At 38.8% G+C, this 26,456-nt stretch overlaps 1 protein-coding gene across 3 annotated transcripts in view; it reads left to right on the forward strand.

Annotated features, from left to right (window-relative positions):
- The first annotated feature begins 19,257 nt into the window (after positions 1-19,257).
- ZNF354B (zinc finger protein 354B) overlaps positions 19,258-26,456 on the forward strand; it is a 30,667-nt gene continuing 23,468 nt past the window's right edge. The window contains exons 1-4 of one of the 3 annotated variants that reach the window (XM_059060525.2): positions 19,258-19,608; positions 20,363-20,450; positions 23,613-23,739; positions 24,743-24,838. In XM_059060525.2, coding sequence (XP_058916508.1) covers positions 20,418-20,450; positions 23,613-23,739; positions 24,743-24,838 — 256 coding nt within the window. In that variant the 5' untranslated portion in view covers positions 19,258-19,608; positions 20,363-20,417. Of the gene's footprint in view, positions 19,609-20,237; positions 20,451-23,612; positions 23,740-24,742; positions 24,839-26,456 lie in introns of all 3 variants that reach the window. The other 2 variants (XM_059060524.2, XM_067032201.1) reach the window with 2 other exon arrangements.

Here is a 26,456-nt window from a genome sequence, read left to right on the forward strand (position 1 = left end):
GCCTGAGGCAAATCTCTTAAAAACTTTACTAAATGGTTATCAGTCTTATTCACTGAAAGAACAATGTGCAGTATGCAGCTTGTAAGTGGTGTTTTAGAAAATAATTTAGAAAATAATTTCTTACAAGTCTCTTATACATATTACAACATGCATTACACATGGGGTGTCATTTTCATTCACTGAAGAACACTACTGAAAACATCTTGCTGTTAGAAAAATGCCTTTATACAAGACTTTAAACATTTCATTACATGCATTACAGAATGGGTATCACATCAATTCACTGAATAATGTGCTAAATATAGCTTGCATGAAGCTTGTTAGAAACCACAAATTTCTTAAACACTTTGCTACATGCATTACAGAATAGTATCACTTCCTTTCTCTGAGAGAACACTTGCTGAATGCAGTTTTCAAGTGGCTTATTAGAAACACTGTTATTAGTCTCTTAAACACTTTATAACATGCAGTAAAGAATGGGATTCACTTCCATTCACTGAAAGAAAACTAAACTGAACACATCTTGCAAGTAGCTTGCTAGAAACACGTTTATTACAGTTTCTTAAACACTTTAGTACATGCATTACAGAAAGGACATCATTTCCATTCATTGAGAGAACATTATGCAGAACACAAATTGCAAGTGGCTTTTAAGAAACACTGTTGTTACAAGTCCTTGTTAGAAACAATTTTATTACAAGTCACATAAATACTTCACTATATGCACTACAGGGTCTATTTCCATCCCTGAAAGAATACCATGCTGAAAGCAGCTTGCAAATAGTTTGTTAGAAAAACTTTCATTACTAGTCTCTTAAACACCTCACTAAACACATCACAGAATAAATATCACTCCCATCCAATGAATAAACTCTGTGATAAACATGGTTTGCAAGTGTCTTGTTAGAAACACCTTTCTTACAAGAACTTAAAACACACACAGCATGCCTTAGTGAATGGGTATCACTTCCATTCACTGAAAGAAACTGCTGAACAAAGCTTGCTAGTAGGCAGAAAGGAACATCTTTATTACTTTTAAAAATAAAGACGTCACTACATGCGTTACAGAATAAGTATCACTTCCATTCAATGAAAGAAACTGCACTGAACACAGCTTGCAAGTGTTTTCAGAAACAGTTTTATTCTAAGTCCTCTAAACAGTTCTCAAATGCAATACACAACAGGTATCAGTTTCATTCACTGAAATAACACTGTAGCAAATGCATTTTGCAAGCAGCTTGTTAGAAACTCCTTGACTACACGTTTCTTAAACACTTCACTCCATGCATTATGGAAGAATATCAATTTATTCAATGAAAGAATACTGTGCTGAATATTGCTTGCAAATACCTTTTAAGGAACACTTTCATTATGTCTCTTAAACAGTCATGACATGCATTACAGAATGAGTATCACTTCCATGAACTGAAAAACAAATTGTGCTTGGGTGCAACTTGCAAGTGGCTTGTTATAACCATCTTCAAGTATTGTAAACAATTCAGTATATGCGTTACAGAATGACTATCACTTCCAATCATGGAAAGAACACTGTATCAAACGCATCTTGCAATTAACTTGTTAGAAACTATGACAAGTCTTGGTAACGCTATACTACATGAATTAAAGAATGTATTTCACTTGCATATTCTGAAAGAGTGCCATGGTTAACACACCTGTGAACACCTCTATAGAAAAATCTTTAGTTCAATTTTTGAAACAATTATTTAGTCATTATATGGTGGGTTTCACTTTCTTTCACTGAAAGAACTCTGTACTTAATGCATAATGCAAAGTAGCTTGTTAGAAATACCTTTATTACAAGATTCTAACCATATCACTACATGCCTTAGTGAACAGGAATCATTTCCATTCACTGAAAGAATACTCTACTGAATGCATCTGGCAAGCAGGTTATTAGAAACACCTTTTATTACAAGTATCTTATCATTTCACTTAATTTTTTAAAAATTGAAGTGTAGTTCACGTAAAATATTATATTAGTTTCAGGTGTACAACACAGTGATTCAATATCTTTATAGATTATGAACCATACAAAGTTATAATAAAATATTGACTATAGTCCCTGTGCTGTACATTACATCCCACTGACTTATTTTATAACTTGTAGTTTGTACCTCTTAATTCCCTTCACCTATTTTACCTCTTCCCCCGCCCCTCCTCTCTGGCCACCAGTAGTTTATTATCTGTATGTGAGTAATTTTCTCTCATTATATTTGTTCATTTGCTTTGGTTTTTTTAAATTCCACATATAAGTGAAAATATACAGTATTTGTCTTTGATTTATTTCGCTAAGTCTTATACCCTCCAGGTTCATCCATGTTGTCACAAACAGCAAGATTTCATTCTTTTTTAAGGCTAAGTAATATTCCATTGTGTATACATACCACATTTTCTTTATCCATTTATCTGTTGATGAACACTTAGGATGCTTCCACATCTTGAGTATTGTACTGCTGTAAACATTCAGGTGCATATATCTTTTTGAAATAGTGTTTTCATTTTCTTCAAATAAATACCCAGGAGTGTAATTGCTGGATTATATGGTAGTTCTATTTTTAACTTTTTGAGGAATTGCCATAAAGTTTTCCATATTGGCTGTACCAATTTACATTCCCATTGCAGTGTACTAGGGTGCCTTTTCTCCACATCCACTTCAACACTTGTTATTTGTAGTTTTTTTGACAATAGACATTCTACCAGGTATGAGGTGCTATCCCCTGGCTTTTATTTGCATTTCCCTAATGAGTAGTGATATCTGTTACTGAACCTGGACTTGGGTCCACTCACCTGACACTCAGCAAAGTCAGTCTTATGACACTGGGTTGTGGTTAAGGAAAGTAAAGCATTTATTGCAGGGAACCAAGCAAGGAGAATGGGCAGCTCATGCTCAAAAGACCTGAACTCCTTGCTTGGTACCTTACAATAAAAGTTGTACCTTCCTTCAATACAACTCAGTGTCAGCAGACTGGCTTTGCTGTTTATTTGGTGAGCAGACCCAATCTAAGTTCAGTAAAATGTTGATCATCATTTCATGTGCCTGTTGGCCATCTGTATGTCTTCTTTGAAAATATGCCTATTCAGGTCATCTTCCCAATTTGTTAATCAGATTTTTTTATATTGAGTTGTATGAGTCCTTTATATATTTTGGGATATTAATTCCTCATCTGACATATCATTTGCAAATATCTTCTCCTATTCAATAGGTTGACTTTTCAAATGGTTGATGGTTTTCTCCACTGTGCAAAATCTTTTTAGTTAGATTTGGTCCCACCTGTTTTTTTGCTTTTGTTGTCCCAGCCTGAGGAGACATATCCAAAAAATGTTGCTAAGACCAGTGTCAAAGAGATTATTGCCCATGTTTTTTTCTTGGAGTTTCAGGTCATACATTTAAGTCTTCCATTCATTTTGAGTTTATTTTTGTGTATGATGTGAGAAAGTAGTCCAGTTTGATTCTTTTGCATGTAGCTGTCTGGTTTTCCCAACACCATTTATTGAAGAGGCTGTCTTTTCCCCACTATATATTTTTGCCTCCATTGTCATAGATTAATTGACCATATATGCGTGGGTTTATTTCTAGGTTGTCTATTTTGTTTCACTGATCTGTGGGGTGTGTGTGTGTGTGTGTGTGTGTGTGTGTGTGTGTGTGTGTGTCAGTACCATACTGTTTTGATTACTTAGCTTTGTAGTATAGTTTAAAGCTAGGGGGCATTCTTTTTTCAAGATTGCTTTGGCTATCTGGGGTCTTTTGTATTTATGTACAAATTTTTGGATTGTTCATTCTAGTTCTGAGAAAAATGTCATGGGTATTTTGATAGGAAATGCATTAAATCTGTAGATTGCTTTGGATAGTATGGACATTTTAACTATGTTAATTCTTACAATCCAAGAACATAGATATCTTTTCATTTATTTGTATCATCTTCAATTTGCTTCAGTGTCTTATATTTTTCAGAGAACACTACTTCTACCACCTTGGTTAAATTTATTCCTATGCATTTTATTCTTTTCCTATGCATCTACAAACAGTGACAGTTTTACTTCTTCCCTTCCTATTTGGATGCCTTTTATTTCTTTTTCTTGTCTAATTGCTGCGGCTAGGTCTTCCAATACTATGTTAAATAGGAGTGGCAGGAGTGGACATCCTTGTCTTATTCCTGACATTACAGGATATTTTTCAGATTTTCACTATTGAGTATAATGTTGGCTCTGGGTTTGTCACAAATGGCCCTTATTATGTTCCCTCTATACCCATTTTGTTGATAGATTTTACCATAAATGGATATTGAATTTTATCAAAAAGTTTTCTGCTTCTATTTAGATGATGATATGATTTTCATGCTTCATGGTGTTAATGTGGTGTTTCACATTGATTGATTTGAGGATATTGCACATTCCTTGTATCCCTGAAATAAATCCCACTTAATCATTATGTAAGATCCATTTAATATATTGTTGAATTCAGTTCATTAATATTTTGTTGAGGATTTTTATATTTGTTTGACTTGTAATTTTCTTTTTTTGAAGTGTTTTTGGTTTTGATATGAGAGTAATGTTGGCCTAATAGAATGAGTTTGGAAATGTTCTTTCCAATTTTTTAAGAATAGCTTGAGAAGGACAGGTATTGACTCTTTATTAATCCTTTTTTTTAGCTTTTATTATTAGCTTTTTATTGAAATATAGTTGATTTACAACATTGTGTTAGTTTCAGGTGTACAGCAAAGTGATTCAGTTACACACATACATATTTTTTTACATTCTCTTCCACTGTAGTTTATTATACCTATTGGCGTATACACATAGAGCTGAGCAAAACTTTAAAGTACATCTCAAAAGAGCAGTATTATAGATCTCTTAAACAATATAATTCATGCATCACACTTCAAAAACATTTTCCACTCAATAAAAGAACGCAGTGCACAGTTCTTTCTTATGGTAAGAAACAATTGGCTACATTCCTTCTGTGAGAATCATGTTTAATTCTGCCCTCTGAAAGCCTTTACCTTCCAATCACATTGAGCACACTTAGTTGAGGTCAACAGGACTTAGCAAATAAAGTTGCTAGATTTACAAGTTTAAGGAACACATCTCTGCCTCTATCACATACACGGTATAACGTTCCTTCATGAAAAGAACACTGTCAGAGAAATTTTATACTGGTAGCCAGGTACAAAGTTCTTCTGGTTGTGATGGGAGGCTCTTCATTGTATGCATGTTGACAAGGCCATTGATTATATTCTCAGTTAGTAACCTGTATTGAGAAAAGACTCAAATTACCTGTAAAACAATAGTGTTAGACATCTATGAAATAAAACACTACCTACTTCAGTCACTTGGGGTCAGTTCCCAACACTGAAAGAACACTGTGCCTAAGAGTTCTTTCCTCTGTCTTGTGAAAAACACATACTTTTACTTTGGGGGAAAGAGGCCTTGGCATACAGTCTCACTCTCATTTGGCCTCTGAACATGGAGCATCTCGCAGCTTTTGATGCCAGTTTTCAAAGGGTTGGTTTACAGGTCTCTCAAACATTTAACTAACTACTCCAAATTCTGGGAACAATTTCCAAACACTGAAAGAACAATCTGTATAAAACCTCGTCCTTCTACTCTGTATGATACATATATTTTCCATATAGAAATCAGGCCTGTTCCACAGTGTGAAAGACCTTCACACCAATTGCCACAGCTTTAAAGTAACTCTCCAAAGACCAGTATTACAGATCTCTTAAACAATATACTTCATGCATGACAATTCACATATATCTTCCACACAATGAAAGAACGGAGTGCATAGGATTTCTTTCTTATGGTAAAAAAACAGTTGGCTACATTCCTTCCATGAGAATCATGTTTAACTATGGCTTCTGAAGAAAGGCTTTACCTTCCAATCACACTGAGCACACTTAGTTGAGCTCAACCTCACTTAGCAACTACAGTTGCTAGATTTACAGGTTTAGGGAACATATCTCTGCCTCTATCACATACAAGGTATAACTTTACTTTAGAAAAAGAACACTGTTGGAGAAACTGTATTGGTAGCCTGGTACAAAATGCTTCTGGTCACAACTGGAGACTCTTCATTGTATTCGGGTTGACGAGGCCTTTGATCACATTCTCATTTAGTAGCCTGTTGTGAGGAAAGACTCAAAGTAGCCTGTAAAACCATAGTGTTAAAGACAGCTGTGAAATAAAACACTACCTGCTACGGTCACTTAGGGTAAGGTGAAAACACTGAAAGGACACTGTGCCTAAAAGTTCTTTCACCTATCTTGTGAAAAACACATATTTTACAATGAGAGAAACGAGGCTTGGCATGCAGTCTGCAAGGATTTCACTCTCATTTTGCCTCTGAACCCTGAGCTTCTTGCAGTTTTTGATGCCACTTTTCATAGGGGTGGTTTGAGGTCTCTCAAACATTTCACTCCAAATCCTGGGTACATGTTCCATACACTGAAAGATCAATGTGTATAAAACTTCATCCTTCTACACTGTAGGACATGTATATTTTCTCTATGGGAAACAGTCCTTTTCCTTACGTGGGAAAGGCCTTCACAACTATTGGCATAAAAACAAAGCTGAATGCAGCTTTAAATTACCCCTCGAAAGACCTGTATTACATCTCTTAAACAATATAATTCATGCATCACACTTCAAATACATCTTCTACTCTATTAAAACAAAAACAAAAACATTGCATAGAAGTTTAACAGAAACAATTGGCTATATATTCCTTCTGTGAGAATCATGTTTATGCCATCTGAAAGGCCTGACCTTCCAATTGCATTGAGCACACTTAGTTGAGCTCAACCTCACTTAGCAATTACAGTTGCCAATTTACAAGTTCAGGGAACACACCTCTGCCCGTATCACATAAAAGGTATAATTTTCCTTCATGGAAACGACAAGGCCAGTGATTATATTCTCAGTTAGTAACCTGTTTTGAGGAAAGACTCAAAGTGCCCTGGAAAAACACTTGTTATATATGTCTGAGAATTAAATTACCACCATCTTCAGTCACTTGCAGTAAGTTTCATACAAGTAAGAACAGTGTACCAAAAATTCCTTAGTCCATCTTGTGAAAATCACATAGTGTTTTTGAAGGGGGAAGAAGCCTTGACATGTAATCTGCAAGAATTTCACTCTAACTTTGCCTCTGAACACAGAGCTTCTCTTAGCTTTCCATGCAACTATACAAAGGATTGGTTAGTCAGTCTCTGAAACATTTCACTAGCTACTCCAAATCATGGGTAAAAATTCCATACACTGGAAGAAAAATATGTATAAAACTTAGTCCTCGGGGCTTCCCTGGTGGCGCAGTGGTTGAGAGTCCGCCTGTCGATGCAGGGGACACGGGTTCGTGCCCCGGTCCGGGAAGATCCCACATGCCGCGGAGCGGCTGGGCCCGTGAGCCATGGCCGCTGAGCCTGCGTGTCCGGAGCCTGTGCCCCGCAACGGGAGAGGCCGCAGCAGTGAGAGGCCCGCGTACCACAAAAACCAACTTAGTCCTCATACGTGTATGACAAGTACATTTTCTTATGGAAATCTGGACAATTCCAGTGTGAAAGGACTTCACACCTACTGGGGTTTACACAGAGAGCTGAGAGCAGCTTTAAAGTACCTCTCCAAAGAGAAGTATTACAGATCTCTTAACAACATACTTCATGCATCATAAACAAATATATCTTGCACTCAATAAAAAAACACAGTGCACTCTTATCTGTGAAATAAAACACTACCTGCTTCAGTCACTCGGGGTCAGTTATGAACAATGAAAGAACACTATGCCTAAAAAATTCTTTCCTCTAACTTGTGAAAAACACATACTTTTACTATGGAGGAAACAAGCCCTCATGTGAAGTCTGGAAGAAGTTCATTCTCATCTTGCCTCTGAACAGAGCCTCTAGCAGCTCCTTTTACTCTGTATGATATGTACATTATCTCTGCGGGAAACAGGACTTTCCTTACATCACACTTACTTGCTTTACACTCAGAGCTGAGCACAGCTTTAAAGGACATCTCGAAAAGAAGTATTATAGTTACCATGGGAAACTCTTCATCGGACGCAGGTTGAGGATGCCATTGCTTATATTCTCAGGTAGTAAACCTGTTTTGAGGAAGACTCAAAGTAGTTTGTAAAAAACACTCATGTTGTAAGTCTGTGAAATAAATCACTACCTTCTTCAGTCACTTCGGTTACCTTCCATACACCAAAATACCACTGTCCCTAAAAATTCTTGCATCTATCTTGTGAAAACAAATGGTTTTACTACAGTTGAAACAAGCCTAGGCATGCAGTCTGCAAGGATTTCACTCTCATTCCACCTAGGACCACTGAGCATCTTGCAGCTTTAGAAGCCACCTTCTAAACCGAGCGCAACCTCACTTAGCAATTACAATTGCTAGATTTACAAGTTCCAGGAACACATGTCTGCCTCTATCACATACAAGGTAGAACTCTCCTTGATGGGAAAACACTGCTGGAAAAATTCTGGAAGCCTGATCCAAAAGGCTTCCGGTTGCTCAGGAGCCTCTTCTTGGTTGGCAGCTTGACAAGGCCATTGACTACATTCTCACACCTGTTTTGCAGAGACTCAAAGTAGCCTGGAAACAATGGTGATAGACAACTGTGAAATAAATCACTACCCACTTCACTCACTTGATGTACATTCCACATCCTGAAAAAGCACTGTGCCCTAAAAATTTTTGCATCCATCTTTTAAAACAAATACTCTTACTAAGGGTTAAGCAGGCCTTGGCATGTGATCAGCAAGGATTTCACTCTTATATCGCCTACAATCTCAGACCATCTTGCCACTTTTGATGTCATGTTTCAAAACCATGTTGGTTTTCAGGTGTCTCAAACGTGGCCCTAGCTACTCCAAATCCTATGGATGTGTTCCATACCATGAAAGTACAATCTGTATAAACTTTTGTCTTACCACTCTGTAAGACAAATACATTTTCTCTATGGGAAACAGTCTTTATCCTTCTGTGGGAAGAAGCTTTCACATCGACCAGCTTTTACAAACAGAGCTGAACCCCTGCAACTTTTATGGTGAAAAAACACCTTACCTATAGAGGAACAAAGAATACATCCAGCATATTTTCAGAAACCATGCAGGCAAAAAGAGAGAAGAGTGAAATATTTAGAGTGTTGAGGAAAAAACCCACCAACCTAGAATTCTGTGCCCTGCAAACTATCCTTAAGAAGTGAAAGAGAAATAAAGACTTTATCAGACAAACAAAACTAAGGGAATTTGCTGTCAAGACACCTTTCTTTCAAGAAATGTTAAAAGAACTTCTTTAGAGAAAAGGAAAATAATATAAGTCAAAAACCCAGATCTACATAAAGAAAGGAAAAGCACTGAAGAAGGATAAGCAAAGATAAAACTAAAACTTTTGGTTTTTTAATTCTTAATTGATCTAATAGATAACAGCTTTTTCAAAACAATAATATTAACAATGTATTTGATTTTGAATGCTTGTGTACATGATATATAGATAGGTAGATAAAAAGACAGATAGATGCTTCTGTATGCTTATATATAAGTGAAATGAATGACAGCAATGATACATGGAATAGGAGGGAGGAATTAGAATTATTTTGCTATTGTTATAAGGTACTCACACAACCTATGAAGTGGTACAATGTTATTTGAAAGTGGACATGTATTAGTTGTAAATGTATGTTGCAAACTCCAGGGCAACTGCTAAAGAAAATAATAAAAGAAGTATTACTGAAATGCTATGCAACAAGAGAAAATGAAATCATATATAATGCTCAATTACCCACACACCTATGGTCAATTAATCTTTGACAAAGGAGGCAAAAATATAAAAGGAGAAAAGTCTCTTCAGCAAGTGGTGCTGGGAAAGCTGGAGAGCCACATGTAAATCAATGAAGGTAGAACATTCCCTAACACCATATACAAAAATAAATTCAAAATGGCTTAAAGACTTAAATATAAGACATGACACCATAAAACTCCTAGATGAGAACACAGGCAAAACATTCTCTGACATAAATAGTACAAATAGTTTCTTGGGTCAGTCTCCCAAGGCAATAGAAATAAAATCAAAAATAAACAAATGGGACCTAATCAAACTTACAAGCTTTTACACAGCAAAGGAAATCATAAACAAAACGAAAACACAACCTACAGAATGGGAGAAAATATTAGCAAACAATGTGACCAACAAGGGCTTAATTTCCAAAATATGAAAACAGCTCATACATCTCAATAACAACAACAGCAAAAACAAACAACCCAATCAAAACATGGGCAAAAGACCTAAACAGACATTTCTCCAAACAAGATATACAGATGACCAATAGGCTCATGAAAAGATGCTCAACATCACTAATTATTAGAGAAATGCAAATCAAAAGTACAATGAGGGGGGTTCCCTGGTGGCACAGTGGTTGAGAGTCCGCCTGCCGATGCAGGGGACACGGGTTCGTGCCCTGGTCCAGGAAGATCCCACATGCCATGGAGCAGCTGGGTCCGTGAGCCACGGCCACTGAGCCTGCGCATCCGGAGCCTGTGCTCCGCAACGGGAGAGGCCACAGCAGTGAGAGGCCCGCATACCGCAAAAAAAAAAAAAAAAAAAGCACAATGAGGCATCACCTCACACCAGTCAGAATGGCCATCATTAAAAAGTCTACAGGGCTTCCCTGGTGGCGCAGTGGTTGAGAGTCCGCCTGCCGATGCAGGAGACACGGGTTCGTGCCCTGGTCCGGGAAGATCCCACATGCCGCGGAGCAACTAAGCCCGTGAGCCATGGCCGCTGAGCCTGTGCGTCCGGAGCCTGTGCTTCGCAACGGGAGAGGCCACAACAGTGAGAGGCCCGCATACCGCAAAAAAAAAAAAAAAAAAAAAAAAAAAAAAAAAAAAAAAAAAAGTCTACAAATAACAAATGCTGGAGAGGGTGTGGAGAAAATGGACTCCTCCTACACTGCTGGTGGAAATGGAAATTGGTGCAGCCACTGTGGAAAACAGTATAGAGCTTCCTCAAAAAACTGAAAATAGAGTTGCCATATGATCTAGCAATCCCACTCGTGGGCATATATCTGGAGAAAACTATAATTCAAAAAGATACATGTACCCCAATGTTCACATCAGCACTATTTCCAATAGCCAAGACAAGGAAACAACCTGAATGTTCATCAACAGATGAATGGATAAAGAAGATGTGGTATATATACACAATGGAATACTACTTAACCATAAAAAGGAATGAAATAATGCCATTTACCACAACATGGATGGACTTAAAGATTATCATACTAAAGTAAGTCAGAAAGAGAAAGACAAATACCATATGATATCCCTTACACGTGGAACCTAAAATATGACACAAATGAACTGATTTATGAAACAGAAACAGACTCAGAGACATAGAAAACAAACTTATGGTTACCAAAGGGGAAATGGGGTGAGGGAAGGATAAATTAGGAGTTTGGGATTAGCAGATACAAACTACTATATATAAAATAGATAAACAACAAGGTCCTACTGTATAGACCAGGGAACTATATTCGATATCCAGTAATAGACCATAATAGAAAAGAATATGAAAATTATATATATATATATAAATAACCTAATCACTTTGCTGCACACCAGAAACTAACACAACATTGTAAATCCACTATACTTCAATTTTAAAAATTAAAACTTTAAAAAAAGTAAACAGTATGTAAAATTAAAAGATAAAATGTTAAATAAATAAAACACTCAATTAAAATCTCAAAGGCAGAAAGAGAGTGGAAGACAAAAACAGGAACAAAGAACATAAGCAACAAATAGAAAACAGTAACAAATATGATAATATTAATCTAACTACATCAATTTGAATGTTAGTGGTCTAAATGCACCAAGACAGAGATTGTCAGATGGATCAAACATGATCAAAAACATGATTCAACTATATGTTGTAAGATACATTGTTATTTTAAATATAAAAACACATAAAGTAAAAATAAATAAATGGAGAAAAACATAATCTGTTAACACTAATCAAAAGAAAGTTGGAATAACTATTAATTTCAGACAGAGGAAATGTCAAAGTGAGGAACATTATCAGGGATAAAGAAAAGGAATTACATAATGATAAAGGGGTTAATTCTCCAAGAAGACATAACAATCCTTAACATGAATGCACATAGCAATGTATCATCAAACTACATGAGGTAAAAACTGATCAAACTTCAAGGAGAAGTAGATGAATCAACTATCATAATTGAAGACTTCCACACTCCTCTCTCAGAAATGGACAGATCAAGCAGGCAGAAAATCAGTAAGGATATAGCTGAACTCAGTAACACCATGGATCAACTAGATATAATGGACATCTACAGAACACTTCATCCAACAACAGCAGAATATACTTTTTTCTCAAACTAACCTGGAACATTCACCAAGATAGACCACATTCTGGGCGATAAAACACACTTAATAAATTTAAAATAACACCAATGTCTGCTCTCAGATCACAATGGAATTAAACTAGAAATGAGTAACAGAAGATAGCTGAAAAAAATCCCCCAAGTTCTTGGAGATTAAATGATACACTTCTATATATCACATGGGTCAAAGAAGAAATCTCAAGAGAAATTCTTAAATATTTTGAATGAAATGAAAATGAAAACACAACTTATCAAAATATGTGGGGTATAAGGAAAGCAGTGCTTAGAGGGAAATTTATAGCACTGAATACCTCTATGAGGAGACAAAAGATCTAAAATTAATAATCCAAGCTTCTACCTTAGGAAACTAGAAAAAGAAGAGCAAATTAAATCCAAAGTAAGCAAAAGAAAAGAAATCATAAAAAAGCAGAATGAAGTTGAAAACAGGAAATCAATAGTAAAAATCAATGAAACCAATAGCTGGTTCTTTGAGAAGATCAATATTCAAAAGTCTCCAGCTGTGCCAACTAAGAAAAAAAGAGCTAGGACATGAATTACTAATATGAGATATGAAATAGGGGACATCACTACAGAACACATTAAAAGTATAATAAAGGAATACTATGAACAACTATATGCCAACTTATTTGATAATCTAGATAAAATGGACTAACTCCTTTTGAAAGTCACAGTCTGCCAAAACTCATGCAAGAGGAAACAGACAATCTGAATATGCCTAAATTAAAGAAATTGAGTCAATAATTAATAACCCTCTAGAAAGAAAAGCACCAGGCCCAGATGGGTTCTACCACATTTAAGGAGAAACTATACCTATTCTCTACAATATCTTTCACAATATAGAATTAGAAGGATATACTTCTAATTCTCATAAAATGGTAACTCATTTTATGAGGCTACCATTACCCCAATACCAAAACTTGACAAAGAAAATACAGGATAAAAGAAAACAAGACCAATGTCTCTCATGAAGATCCTCATACCAGGCAAAATCCTCAACAAAATATTAGCAAATCAAATACAACAATGTATGAAAAGAATTACACACCAGTACCAAGTGGGATTTATCCCAGGTACACAAGGTTGGTTGGCTCAACACTTGAAAATCAATTAATGTAATACATCATATCAACAAGCTAAAGAAGAAAATCACATGAGCATATCAATAGATGCAGAAAAACCATTTGACAAAAAACAATACCCACTCATGATAAAAACTATCATAAAAACCCTATAGCTAAGTTACTTAACGGTCAGAAACTCAGAGCTTTCCATTAAGATCAGGAACAAGGCAAGGATGTCTCCTCTCACCATTGCTTTTCAACATCATGCTGGAAGTTCTACCTAATACAATAAGATATGAAAAGGAAATAAAAGGCATGCAGATTAGGAAGGGAAAAAAAATTTATTTCTTCACAAATGACTTCATTTGCAAAGTCAGGACTTCACTGGTTGAAATTTAAAACTGGCCCCCATACACAGAGGGCAAGGAGAGACTGAAGAAAGAGGCAGACCACTCCCGGCTAGTAGGTCGCAGTTTTAATAAACAACGGAACTTACATATGAGGCTTATCTTCGTCAGTCGCAAGACAAGTAGATCTTTACATCCTCCCGCCAGAATCTTAAAAGTTTATAAAGAGGCTTTAATGGGATTCGTCACACATCCAGTCCAGATGGTCTCAACAATACATTACTCTCTCAAGGCTGCATCCTTGAAACGGCTGCTGGTATGGAAATAGTAGGTGGAACATAAATTCCAAGGATGGAGGAGAGGTTAAGGAGCCTCTGATGGCCTGGGTCAACTAGCAGTCACATCTTCTTGATGACCTCCTCCAACAATGACATGATCATCTATGTAAAAAATCCAAAAAACTGCTAGAATAAGCAACTATAGCAAGGTTGCAGGATGCATGGTTAATATACAAAAGTCAATTGCTTTCCTCTATACCACCAATGAACATGTAGAATTTGAGATTAAAAATATAATACCATTATATTGACACCCCCCCCAAAATGAAATACTAAGGTATAAATCTAACAAAATATGTGTAAGATCTATGTGAAGAAAACTATAAAACTCTGATGAACAAAATCAGGGAAGAACTAAATAAATGGAGAAATATTCCTTTTTCATGGATAGGAAGACTCAGTACTGTCAAGATGTCAGCTCTTCCCAAATTGATCTATAGATTCAGTGCAATCCCAATCAAAATGCCTGCAAATTATTTTGTGCATATTGACAAGATGAGTATGAAGTTTACATGGAAAGGTGTAAGATCCAGAATAGCTAACACAATACTGAAGGAGAAGAACAAAGTTGCAAGACTGATGCTACCTGACGTCAAGACTTACTACAGGCATATCTCAGAGACATTGCAGGTTTGGTTTCAGACCACAGCAATAAACTGAATATAAAAATAAAGCAAGTCACATGAATTTTTTTGTTTCCCAGTGCATATAAACGTTATGCTTACACTATACTGTAGTCTATTAAGTGTGCAACAGCATTATGTCTAAAAAAACAATGTACATACCTTAACTAAAAAATATTGGAGTATTTATTTATTGGAGTATAATTGCTTTACAATGTTGTGTTAGTTTCTGCTGTACAACAAAGTGAATCAGCTATAAGTATACATATATCCCCATATCCCCTCCCTCTGGAGCCTCCCTCCCACCCTCCCTATCCCATCCTTCTAGGTCTTCACAAAGCATCAAGCTGATCTCCTTGTGCTATGCAGCAGCTTCCCACTAGCCATCTATTTTACATTTGGTAGGGTATTATGTCAATGCTACTCTCTCACTTCGTCCCAGCTTCCCCTTCCCCCACTGTGTCCTCAAGTCCATTCTCTACGTCTGTGTCTTTATTTCTGCCCTGCCACTAGGTTCATCAGTACTGGTTTTTTAGACTCCATATATATGCGTTAGCATCTGGTGTTTGTTTTTCTCTTTCTGACTTACTTCACTCTGTATGACAGACTCTAGGTCCATCCACATCATTACAAATAATTCAATTTTGTTTCTTTTTATGGCTGAGTAATATTCCATTGTATATATGTGCCACATCTTCTTTATCCATTCATCTGTCGATGGACACTTAGGATGCTTCCATGTCCTGGCTATTGTAAATAGTGCTGCCATGAACACTGTGGTACATGACTCTTTTTGAATTATGGTTTTCTCAGGGTATATGTCCAGTAGTGGGATTGTTGGGTCATATGGTAGTTCTATTTTTAGGTTTAAAAAATACTTTATTGCTAAAAAATGCTAACCATCATCTGGGCCTCCAATGTCATAATCTTTTTGCAATAGTAACATTAAATATCACTGATCGGAGATCTCCATAACAAATATAATCGTAATGAATATGACTGTGAATTCATAATGAATTGAAATATTGTGGGAATTACCAAAATGTGACACAGAGACACAAAGTGAGAAAATGCTGTTGGAAAAATGCTGCTGATAGACTTGCTCCAGGCACAATGCCACAAACCTTCAATCTGTAAAAAATGTAATATCTGCAAAGTGCAATAAAGCAAAGCACAATAAAATGAGATATGCCTGTATAGAGCTACAATAAACAAGATAGCATGATCTTGGTGAAAGAACAGATCAGTGAAACACAATAGAAATACCACATAAATATAGCCAATTGATCTTTGACAAGGTGCAAGGGCAATACAATGGAGCAGTGACAGTCTCTTCAACAAATGGTGCTGGAACAACTGGACATCCACATGCAAAAAACATGACTCTAGACACAGACCTTACATCCTTCACAAAAATCAACTCAGAATGGACCAAAGAACTAAATGTAAAGCACAAAATGTAAAACTTTAAAAGATAACATAGGAGAAAATCTAGATGACCTTTGGTATGGTAATGACTTTAGATACAATACCAAAAACATGATTGATGAAAGAAATAATTGTTAAGTTGGACTTCATTAAAATTTAAAATGTCTGCTCTGTGAAAGGCACTGTCAACATAATGTGAAGACAAGCCATAGACTGAGAGAAAATATCTGCAAAAGAATATATTTGATAAAGGACCTATCAGATGTTATCCAAAATATACAAAGAACACTTAAAACTCAATAAGAAAATAAACAACCAGATTAAAAAATGGGCCAAAGACCTTTATGGACACCTCACTAAAGAAGATATATGGCAAATAAGCATATGAAAAGATCGTCATATACCCTACATTGTATGTCATTAGGGAAATGCAAATTAAAACAACAATGAGATACCTCTACATGCCTATTAGAATGGCCAAAATCCAGAACACTGACAAATGCTGTCGAGGATGTGGAGCAACAGGAAGTCTCATACTTTGCTGAAGGGAACGCAAAATGGTACAGCCACTTTGGAAAAGAGTTTGGCAGTTTCTTACAAAACTAAACATACTTTTATCATATGATTCAGAAGTCATGCTCAAAAGAGTTGAAAGCTACGTCCACACAAAAACTTGCACATGGCTGTTTATAGCAGCTTTATTCATAATTGCCCAAACTTGGAAGCAACCTAGATGTCCTTCAGTAGGTGAACAGATAAATAAAACGTGGTACACTCAGACAATGGACTATTATTCTGCTCTAAAAAGAAACGAGCTATCAAGCCATGAAAAGACGCAGAGGAAACTTAAATGCATATTTTACAGAGTGAAAGGAGCCAATCTGAAAAGGCTGCATACTGTATGATACCAACTATATGACATTCTGAAAAAGGCAAAACTATGGAGACAGTAAAAATATTAGTGGTTGCCAGTTAGGGGATAGGGAAGGATGAATAGGCAGAGCATAGAGGATTTAAGGCAGTGAAATTACCCTGTAATGGTAGACATGTCATTCATTATACATTTTTTCAAACCTACAGAATGTACACCACCAAGAGTGAGCCCTAAATTATGGATTTGGGGTAACTGGGATATGTCAGTGTAGGTTCATCAGTTGTAACAAATGTGCCACTGTGGTGAGTGATGTTGATAATGGGGGAGGCTATGATGTGCTGGGGTAGAGAATAAATGAGAAATCACTATACCTTCTTCTCGATTTTGCTGTGAACCTAAAAGTGCTCTTTAATACTTTTTTGTCTTTTTTTAAAAAAACAGAACAAAATGAGAAACTAGTCACCTCTCCCAGTCTTTGCAGACTGGTTCTGTGCTAGAGCAGTCCTTTACTAATTAGCTGGCTTGTTCTCAGCCTAGGGATCAGATGAAGGTGAAAACTTAAGAGCTCCTTAGGTCTTCTGTGGTTGGGCCTTATGTTGGTTTTTCAGCTGCTTTTAAATGTCTTGATTTCCCAAAGCTTAACCACAGCTTCTCCTCAGGGTTTTAGATGGTCTATCTTATGTTTCTACCCTCAGTGTCTTGCCCCAGGTGTCTGTGGGACTGTAGTCCACCCACAACTTTCAGGAGCAGTGCCTACTACTTCTCCCCACCTGAGTTCCGAGGATAGACAAGATAGAGCTCAGTACTTCTGGCAGCCCTCAGACAGGGTAGAACTTTACAAATAAAAGCTCCTCTGTTCCCTCTCTGTTGGAGCAAGGGAATTGGGAACTTAGCTTTGGCCACTCCAGACCAAGATTTTGCTACCCTCAGGAAGGGATGGTGCAAGGGCAAGTAAAAACATCACAGTATTACCATGATTTCAAATGTGGTTTTTTCCTTGATTGAGTTTTCGGGGTTTTTTGCTGTAGATCTTTTACTGTTTTCTAGAGCTTTTATATGGTTATTTTAGCCAGTTTCTAGTTGTTTTTTGATGTTTCCAAGGGGGACTGTGGGCTTGGAGTTCCCTGCTAAGCCATTTTGCTGACGTGCCTCTACTTTGACTTTATATTAACATTGTACTAGAAATCACTGCCCACTCAATATGGCGATTAAAAGAAAGAAAATATAAAAGAAACAAAAGTTTTGCAAAAGAAACAAAACTGTCATTCACATATTATATTACATAGAAAATCCAAAACACAAAATAAATTCATTATTGGAATTTATAAGACTTCAGGCAGTAAGCTATACACAAAACCGGTACTTTACAAATGAAATTTAAAAAGAGAAACCACTTACAACAGCTTCAAAAAGTATGAAACATACTCAAATAAAACTCACAAAAATATTCAATACTGCTATGGAGAAAATATATGGAGAACTAAATAAAAGGATTGCTGTAACATGGTAATGGATTGTTAAAGTCCATATTGTTAGATATTAATTTTCCTCAGGTTGATTTATAGATTCAAAGAATCCAGTCAAAGTCTCAGCATTTTTATTTACAAGTTGACACGATGATGATTATTCATATGAGTTGATTATAGCCAAGACAGTTGAACAAGAACTTATGGAAGGATACAAATTCTACCTTATCGAGATTGTTTCCTAATATGTTAACAAAGAGCAGTATTCGTGACCTTATTCCGTGCTGCAACTTGCCTCCGTACCTACCCCAGACACTTCCAACCCTGCTTTCCTTTCGCTTTTTCCGATAAAGCTTATTTTCCAAAATGCTATATAATTATGTTCATGGCTTATTGTCTGCTCGCTCTCTTCTTCCCCCACCCCACCCCCCAAAAAAGCTCTCCAGAGCAATGATCTCTGTTTTGCTCACTGAGGTATTTCAAATTCTTTACAATAGGGCTTGGCGCGTAGCAGGTGCTCAATATACTTGTTGAAAGACTTAAGAGGAAATAGGTTTGTTTTTGGCGGTTGTCTACTTGCCTTACTATCATTTACGCAGATGCAGAGCTACAATACACTGTCCTCGGCGAAACTCCGTTTCCTCCCGGAAGAACAGGGAACCCAATAGCCGGCAACTCACGGAGCGCAGCCAGGAGCCCAGAACGAGTACCTGGGCACGTGACAGGCTCAGCCGGGCCTCTCCACACAGCAAGCCCGGAGAACTACACTTCCCAGAATCCTTGGGTTCTCGCGCGGACTACATTTCCCAGAGGGTTTAGCGACCGTTCCCCCGCCTACCCCACACTACCCAGCTCCGGAACCTGCACCGGGAGCCGGGCATTTGTTGCTGGCGTGAGCGGCGTTCTGGCCTGAGGTCGGCCCAGGCAGCACCCCGGGGGGTCCCGACCCGAAGTTGCTGTCCGGCCGTGGCAGTTCCGGAGCCTCCCGCCTGCGGCCCGCGGAACTCCCGAGGCCTGGGTGAGGTGAGCGGCGGAGGCTCGGCAGGATGCGGGAGGGAGGACCGGGCTTCGGGAAGATGCGGCGCCGGGGTATGGGACACAGGCCCAGGAGGCGCGAGCCGGGCCTTTGTGGGCGCCGGCGGGCCGAGGGCCGGGCACCCCGCTCTGTCCGCCTGCCGCCACCAGGCATCCCACAGTGCCCCTGAACGAGACAGGTGGGGCACTTCGTCCCCATTGGCTGGACCCGTTCCCACTGCGCTACCTGCCCAGCGCCTGCCGGACAGGAGGGGAAGGAATTGGGTGGGAAGGCTTGAGGTGGAGAAAAGTTGTCACATGCACGCAGGGAGGTTAGAGTAGATGCTCTGGAGCCCGCGGTGCTTGGAATCCTGGTGCCACCCTCTCTGGCTGTGTGGACTGGGGCAAGTTGCTCCCACTCTTCCCTCAGTTTCCTGATCTATAAAATGGGGTGCTGACAGTGCGAACTGTGCTGTGGGACTCGATGATGTATTGATAGGTAGTGCCTGACACGCGGTGAGGCTCAGGGAGTTGCTGTTACTGCTGATAAGAGTCCTAGGACCTTTTCCTCTGAGCCAGGGAAAGAACTGGCCCTGGACCAGGACCCAGCCCTTCTCTCTGGCCTTGTCTACTCCTAGCTCCTGACTTCCTTCCTGAGGGCATATGGCATCATTCTCAGGTGGTGTAAAAGTTTCAGAGCTGCTGATCCTGAGGGGTGCAAAGCAGAAGGGGCTTCCTCCTGGCTCCCATTTTCTTCTCTCAGATTTGGCTTCTGGAGACTTCTCCCATCCTAAGGGGAAACTGCCCAGAAAGAGGACATGGCTACTGAACAGAGGGAAGCAAGGTCTCAGGTGAGTGCATTACCATCTCAAGTCTTACGGACAGATAGGTTTGTTTTTTAACCCTCAAACTGAAGTTCTCTCCCCAGTACAGTCTTCGCCAGGATTTGGAGCCCATGTCCTTCTCCCTTTGAAGAGTTGATCCATCCTGGTGGATGGTGGATTGCATAGGGAATGCTTGCCTCCAACCCCCCAATCCATGTGTTGTGTTTCTCTTTTTTTTTTCTGATGGATATTCTTTTATTCATTAATCTCAATTCACTGTATGATTACTGAATTGACAGGTAAGATGCCACATGTCTTATACCACTTGGGGTCAGAACAAACAAACATGCGCACTTGGCAGACTTCCTTTCTGGCCTGCCTCCTTTGCTCACTAACGTCCCCCTCCCTACCCTTGGCCAGAATGCTTTTCTTTTTCTTTCCACCCCTGAGAATCCTCATGATACCTTATCCAGGCTTTTCCCAGTCCATAGTTTTTAGTTTTTTCTCCCTCTTAACTTTTTGGATCATGTGCTTTGCCTCTGTCACTCTCTTGAAAACTGATCTTGACCTGCCATTTTCATCTTTATTCTGTGGGAATGAGGGTGGGACCCCATCCAGGTGAGGCGGTGTGTGAACAAAGGATATCCATTTTGGTGGGGACACAGATGGAGAGGTCTCTTGACTTTAAGAGCTGAGAGAAGACTCCTCAGGAAGTGTCAGGGAGGGTTTTGTGGGATATCAGTAGTGGAGAAGCAAGGTATACAGGCTGTACAGTTAGAAGTGGGGCTCTCAAGCCAGACAGCCAAGTTTGAACCTGTATCTTCTGTTACCATTTATGGGCCTTAGGCAATTGCATCTCTGTGCCTCAGTTTCCTCACCTGTGGAATGGGAATAACAACCAGGCATACCTCATAGGGTAGATGAGAGGAATTGCAGCATGGCAAGTGTTTCGATAAGGGCCGGGCACATAGTTGATGTTCAATATGTGGTGGTTGTGGTAGTTGAACAATATTATTCTAGTACATGATACTATTACTGTTGATAGATAAAAATTAACTGTACAGTGTTTTTAGGACCCAGAAAATACTGTTCATTCTGTACTCATTTTCATCTAACAGTAATAGTTAATGTTGCTGGGGGAATATCCCAAGCGCTTTACCTTGGTTCTCACTCTCATAACAGCGCAGCAGTTATTACCTCCATTTTACACATGAGGAAACTGAGGCTTAAAGAAGTCAAGTGACCTGAAATCAAACCCAGATATGTCTGGCCTCTAAGTTCATGCTGGTTATTGTCCAGCGATTCCTCTGGTGCATCTCTCAGGACACGTGGCAGGCCCAGCCCCTGTGTTACCAGAGCTCTCTGCAGTGCGATGTTGTATATCATTTGGACACACGAAATGTGATGGTGGTTGATCTTCTGAGGCTATGGCTAGGACCTGCCTTTGCTTATTTGGACTGCTTTTTTCTAAGGCTTTTACATTCCATTTCAACAGAGCCAAGCTGCTCTCTTGCCCAGAATCTTCTCTGTCCCTGTGTGTGAGTCCTATGTGACATTTCTCCCTAACCTCACTTGCTGTGTGGACTTGTGTGTAAAACTCAGTAACAGGATGTTTAAGATCAGAGAGAGAGTATACCAAGTGCTGTGTTGAAAGAAAACTTCAGTTATCATCCTGTCTCTGCCATTAATAAAGTATGTGACCTGGAATCTTGACTGTCCTGGATCTTGTGTTCCTCGTCTCTAAAATGAGGATTAGCAGAGATGGTGTATGGTCCTACCCAGCTACACATTTTCCTTTTAGCGTTCAAATTCATGTACTTTTCTTGTCTGCTAGATTATAAGTTCTTTGAGAGCAGAGATCACTTCTTGTATTCCTCCCAATGTGCCAATAATTTAATGCTTTTTCTTACCATAAAAATATTGCATGATCATGGCGAAAAACTTTATAGAGAATAAAATATGCACATATATATGTATGGGTATATGTATATATGCTTGTAAACGTACATATGTGCATAGATGTGTGTATGTACATGTATTTGTCTATATATTTTTTCCGTATATGCAAAAAAAAAAGTAAAATCACCCTTAATCCCACCATCTGGAGATAATCGCTGTCAGCCATTGGTTATGCATCTCTCAGCATCACTTGCTATGTACATATATAATTTTTTTTCAAAAATGGGAACAAACTATACATACTGATATGTAACTTGCTTTTTATACTTAACATTATTATGAATGCCTTTTTAAGTCAAAAATATTAACTTACACCATCAATTGTAATGATTTCATAGTACTTTATATTGACATGATAATAGGTAAGATCTGAACCTTTAATATGAGCCATGTATGGTTTTAAGTACATTGTATGGATTATTTCATTTATTAACTAGTAGGTTTTGAGAGGCAGTTTTACAGAGTGGTTAAGAATAGAGCCTTAGACATCCACCTGGAATTGGAATCCCAGCACTACCACTGACCAATTGTGTGACTTTAGACAAATTTCTTATCCTCTCTGTGACTTCTTTTGTGTAAAACAAGGACAATAATAGTACCTTTTTCCTAGGATTGTTGTGAAGGTAAAATAAAGATTTACACTAAAGATTAATATAAAGCTCTAAGAATAGTACTTGTCCTGAAGAAAGCATTCAGTTAATGATCGCTGTTTTAATTTCCATTACTACTGTCCTCTGGCTTCAGAGAGCACACAGATAGTGTCTTAAATTATTTAACCGAGCCTCTGTCAGTGATTATTTAGGTTGTAGCTGTTTCCGTTTCTCTGCTGTTAACTAACACCATAATAAATGTCCTTGTGTGTGCATTTTTTTGCACTGTTCATTATCAAACAAATATAGTAATTGGAGAGTTAAAGAGTATGCACATTTTAAAGCTCTTAATATGTATTATCAAATTGCTATTAGAAAGATTATTCTAATTAACACTCCCACTAATGGTCTTAATATCTCCACCCATCTCTGTGTGGTTAACACAGGACCTGGTTCATACTTCATGCTACTCAGTGTGTATTTGTCACAGGTCAAGTGTTCATTAAACCAGTGACTTGAAACCTTAAGAACCTAGAGTAATATAGAAGCATTTCATGGTAGCCTGTCTACTTCCCACTGCCACCTTCTTCACCCTGTGTGATGGGTGGTCTTGCGTGAGCTGGGATGCTTGTCTCTACAGCTGTCAGTGACATTTGAAGATGTGGCTGTGCTCTTTACGCGGGATGAGTGGAGAAAGCTGGCTCCTTCACAGAGAAACTTGTACCAAGATGTGATGCTGGAGAACTATAGCAACTTGGTGTCATTGGGTAAGGAAATTTCCTGTTTAGAAATTGGGATAACTCAGCATCTGATTTCCTGGATAAAAGCCATGGATCATCAAAACTTTAGCTGAGTTTTGCCTTAGCACTGTACAAATTGGATCTCCACAAATAAATCTGAAAAACATTTTCCCCCTCATAGGCATGGATGCCTCATGCCCCACAGATGGGACAATCTACAGAGCTGCACATTAGAAATTCCCTCATAGTTCAGGCATTTCCCACTATGATTGTTCTATGATGTGTCTGCTCATCTCTAAGCAGAGAGCATCTTTCATCCCTCTTCTTTGACGCACCGCTTGCCTTTCCCATTCTCTTTTCCAGCTAGATGAACACTATATAATCCATATTTGAAAGGGAGCCAGATAGTGTTTTCTCAAAGTGTTTTCTCATTTTAAATAATCTACCTGGTATCCTCTCCATAGATACTTATTTATAAATATGAATTTAGTCTGTACATGTCATATATTTCCTCTTCTATAGAAAGCTAATGGTACCCTATTTCAAGGGTACATGTTTATTGTATTTCCCTGACGTGCAACTAATTATTACATTATTATGTTTTACAAGTCCCTTGCTTTTTCCCTAACACACCCCTCACATCATGAGGGCAGAACTTGAGCACCCTAAGGAGCTCTTTGTATCATCCTCTGAGTTTCCACTCAGATCTCAGATACCTCTTCGTGTCAAAACCAAGTTTGTTGTTTTGGGGTTTTTTTGTTTTTGTTTTTTGTGGTACGTGGGCCTCTCACCATTGTGGCCTCTCCCGTTGTGGAGCACAGGCTCCGTGGCCATGGCTCACGGGCCATGTGGGATTTTCCCGGGCCAGGGCATGAACCCTTGTCCCCTGCATCAGCAGGCAGACTCTCAACCACTGTGCCACCAGGGAAGCCCTTTGTTTTTTGTTGTTTGTTTGTGTGTGTGTGTGTGTGTGTGTGTGTGTGTGTGTGTTGTTTTTATTTTTTGTTTTTTGTTTTTTTTCTATGAGCAGGACTCCCATTTTCCAAACCTGAGGTGATCTCCCTGTTGCAGCAAGGAGAAGATCCCTGGAAGGTAGAGAAAGAAAGCCCTGGAGGCTCCTCTGTAGGTGAGTGGGTGGTGAATCTCTGCAGGCAGCAGTCTGGGAAAGGAGTACATGTGCAACTTGGAGATGTTGGTCAGCGAAATTTCTCTAAGTTCTCAGTCCTCAAGAAGTTGTGGAGAAGGGTCACAAACTTCTGCTTCATCTCTGATAATCACTTCACAGGTGAATCTCTCAGGATCTTTATTCTTTCCTCTTGTTTTGGAGGAGGGCTACATTTTCATATATTCATTGAGCAAACTTAGTCCATGTAAGGAACTGCAGATAATTCATTCTGACTGAAGCCCAGGGTTGTGGGAAAAGAAAGAGATGAGGAAAAGAAAGACATCAAAAAGCCAGGTGGGAGCCACATTCTGAAGTGCTTTGGTACAGTTCTTAGAGATGGGAACTGTCCGTGGGTGACTGGAAATAATTCAAGGATTTTAAGCAGAAGAATTACATGATCCTTGATATTGTAGAAAAAAATGGTCAAAGTCTGAAACACTTTAAATGTCCTTCAGTAAAGGCATAGCTAAAAGAAGCTGAGGTGGGTCCCTACACTGGCACACAGCACCACAGTCAGAAACAAGAAGAACTGGTGTGGGTGGAGCTCCAAGGCATGTGAAGGACTAAAGCAGGTTACGGCGAATGATTATGACATGTTGCCATTTATGTGTAAAAAAAATTATGTGGGTGTTTGTCTGTATGCATGATATACGTGTAAGTGCCGAGAGAAAGGTCGTGGGACACCTAAGGTGGTAACTAGTTATATTTGGATTAGGATCGAGAATGAGTATTGATGAAAGGGGACTTTATTTACATGTAATGTGATTAAAATTTTCACAGAGAATATATTCAAGAAGTCCTTATTATGCAATTTCAATTTAATAAGAATGGTCACTTTGGAAACACTGTTGGTCTTAGATTTGAAGTGAGGAAAAACTAGAGGTGGGAACCTTCTGGAGATTATTGTGTAATGCAGGCAAGATGTTACCTGCAGGAAAGCACGTGCAGTGGGTTCAGGAAAGAGGAGAGAGGGACTTCTCTGGTGGCGCACTGGTTAAGAATCTGCCTGCCAATGCAGGGGACATGGGTTCGATCCCTGGTCTGGGAAGATCCCACATCCTGCAGAACAGCTAAGCCCGTGTGTCACAACTACTGAAGCCGGCGTGCCTAGAGCCCGAGCTTCGCAACAAGAGAAGCCACCACAGTGAGAAGCCCACGCACTGCAACAGAGTAGCCCCCACTCGACGCAACTAGAGAAAGCCCGCGTGCAGCAACAAAGACCCAATGCAGCCATAAATAAATAAATAAAACATTTTTTTTAAAAAAGGAAAGAGGAGAGGTCCCTTTGTTAAGGGTTCAGGACGAGTTCGGTGTGGGATGGGTTTCATTTGAGATGTGAGTGACATATGGGTAGAGGTCACCAGTGGACAGCTGTAGAAGGTATACAGGGTTGGAACTCAACAGGGAGGTCAGGGAGCCATCAGTGAGAAGGTGGCATTTGAAACCTTGAGCTGAGCAGATGAGGGAACGGAGGAGAGGACAGAGTCCCAGGAAACCTCAATGTTTATGAGGTGGGTTGAGAAGGAAGAATCTGTGGCTGAGCCTGAAAAGAAGTCACCAGAGGAGAAAACTGGCAGAT

Source organism: Kogia breviceps, chromosome 4 (assembly GCF_026419965.1).
Source record: "Kogia breviceps isolate mKogBre1 chromosome 4, mKogBre1 haplotype 1, whole genome shotgun sequence".
NCBI classification, from domain to species: domain Eukaryota; kingdom Metazoa; phylum Chordata; class Mammalia; order Artiodactyla; family Physeteridae; genus Kogia; species Kogia breviceps.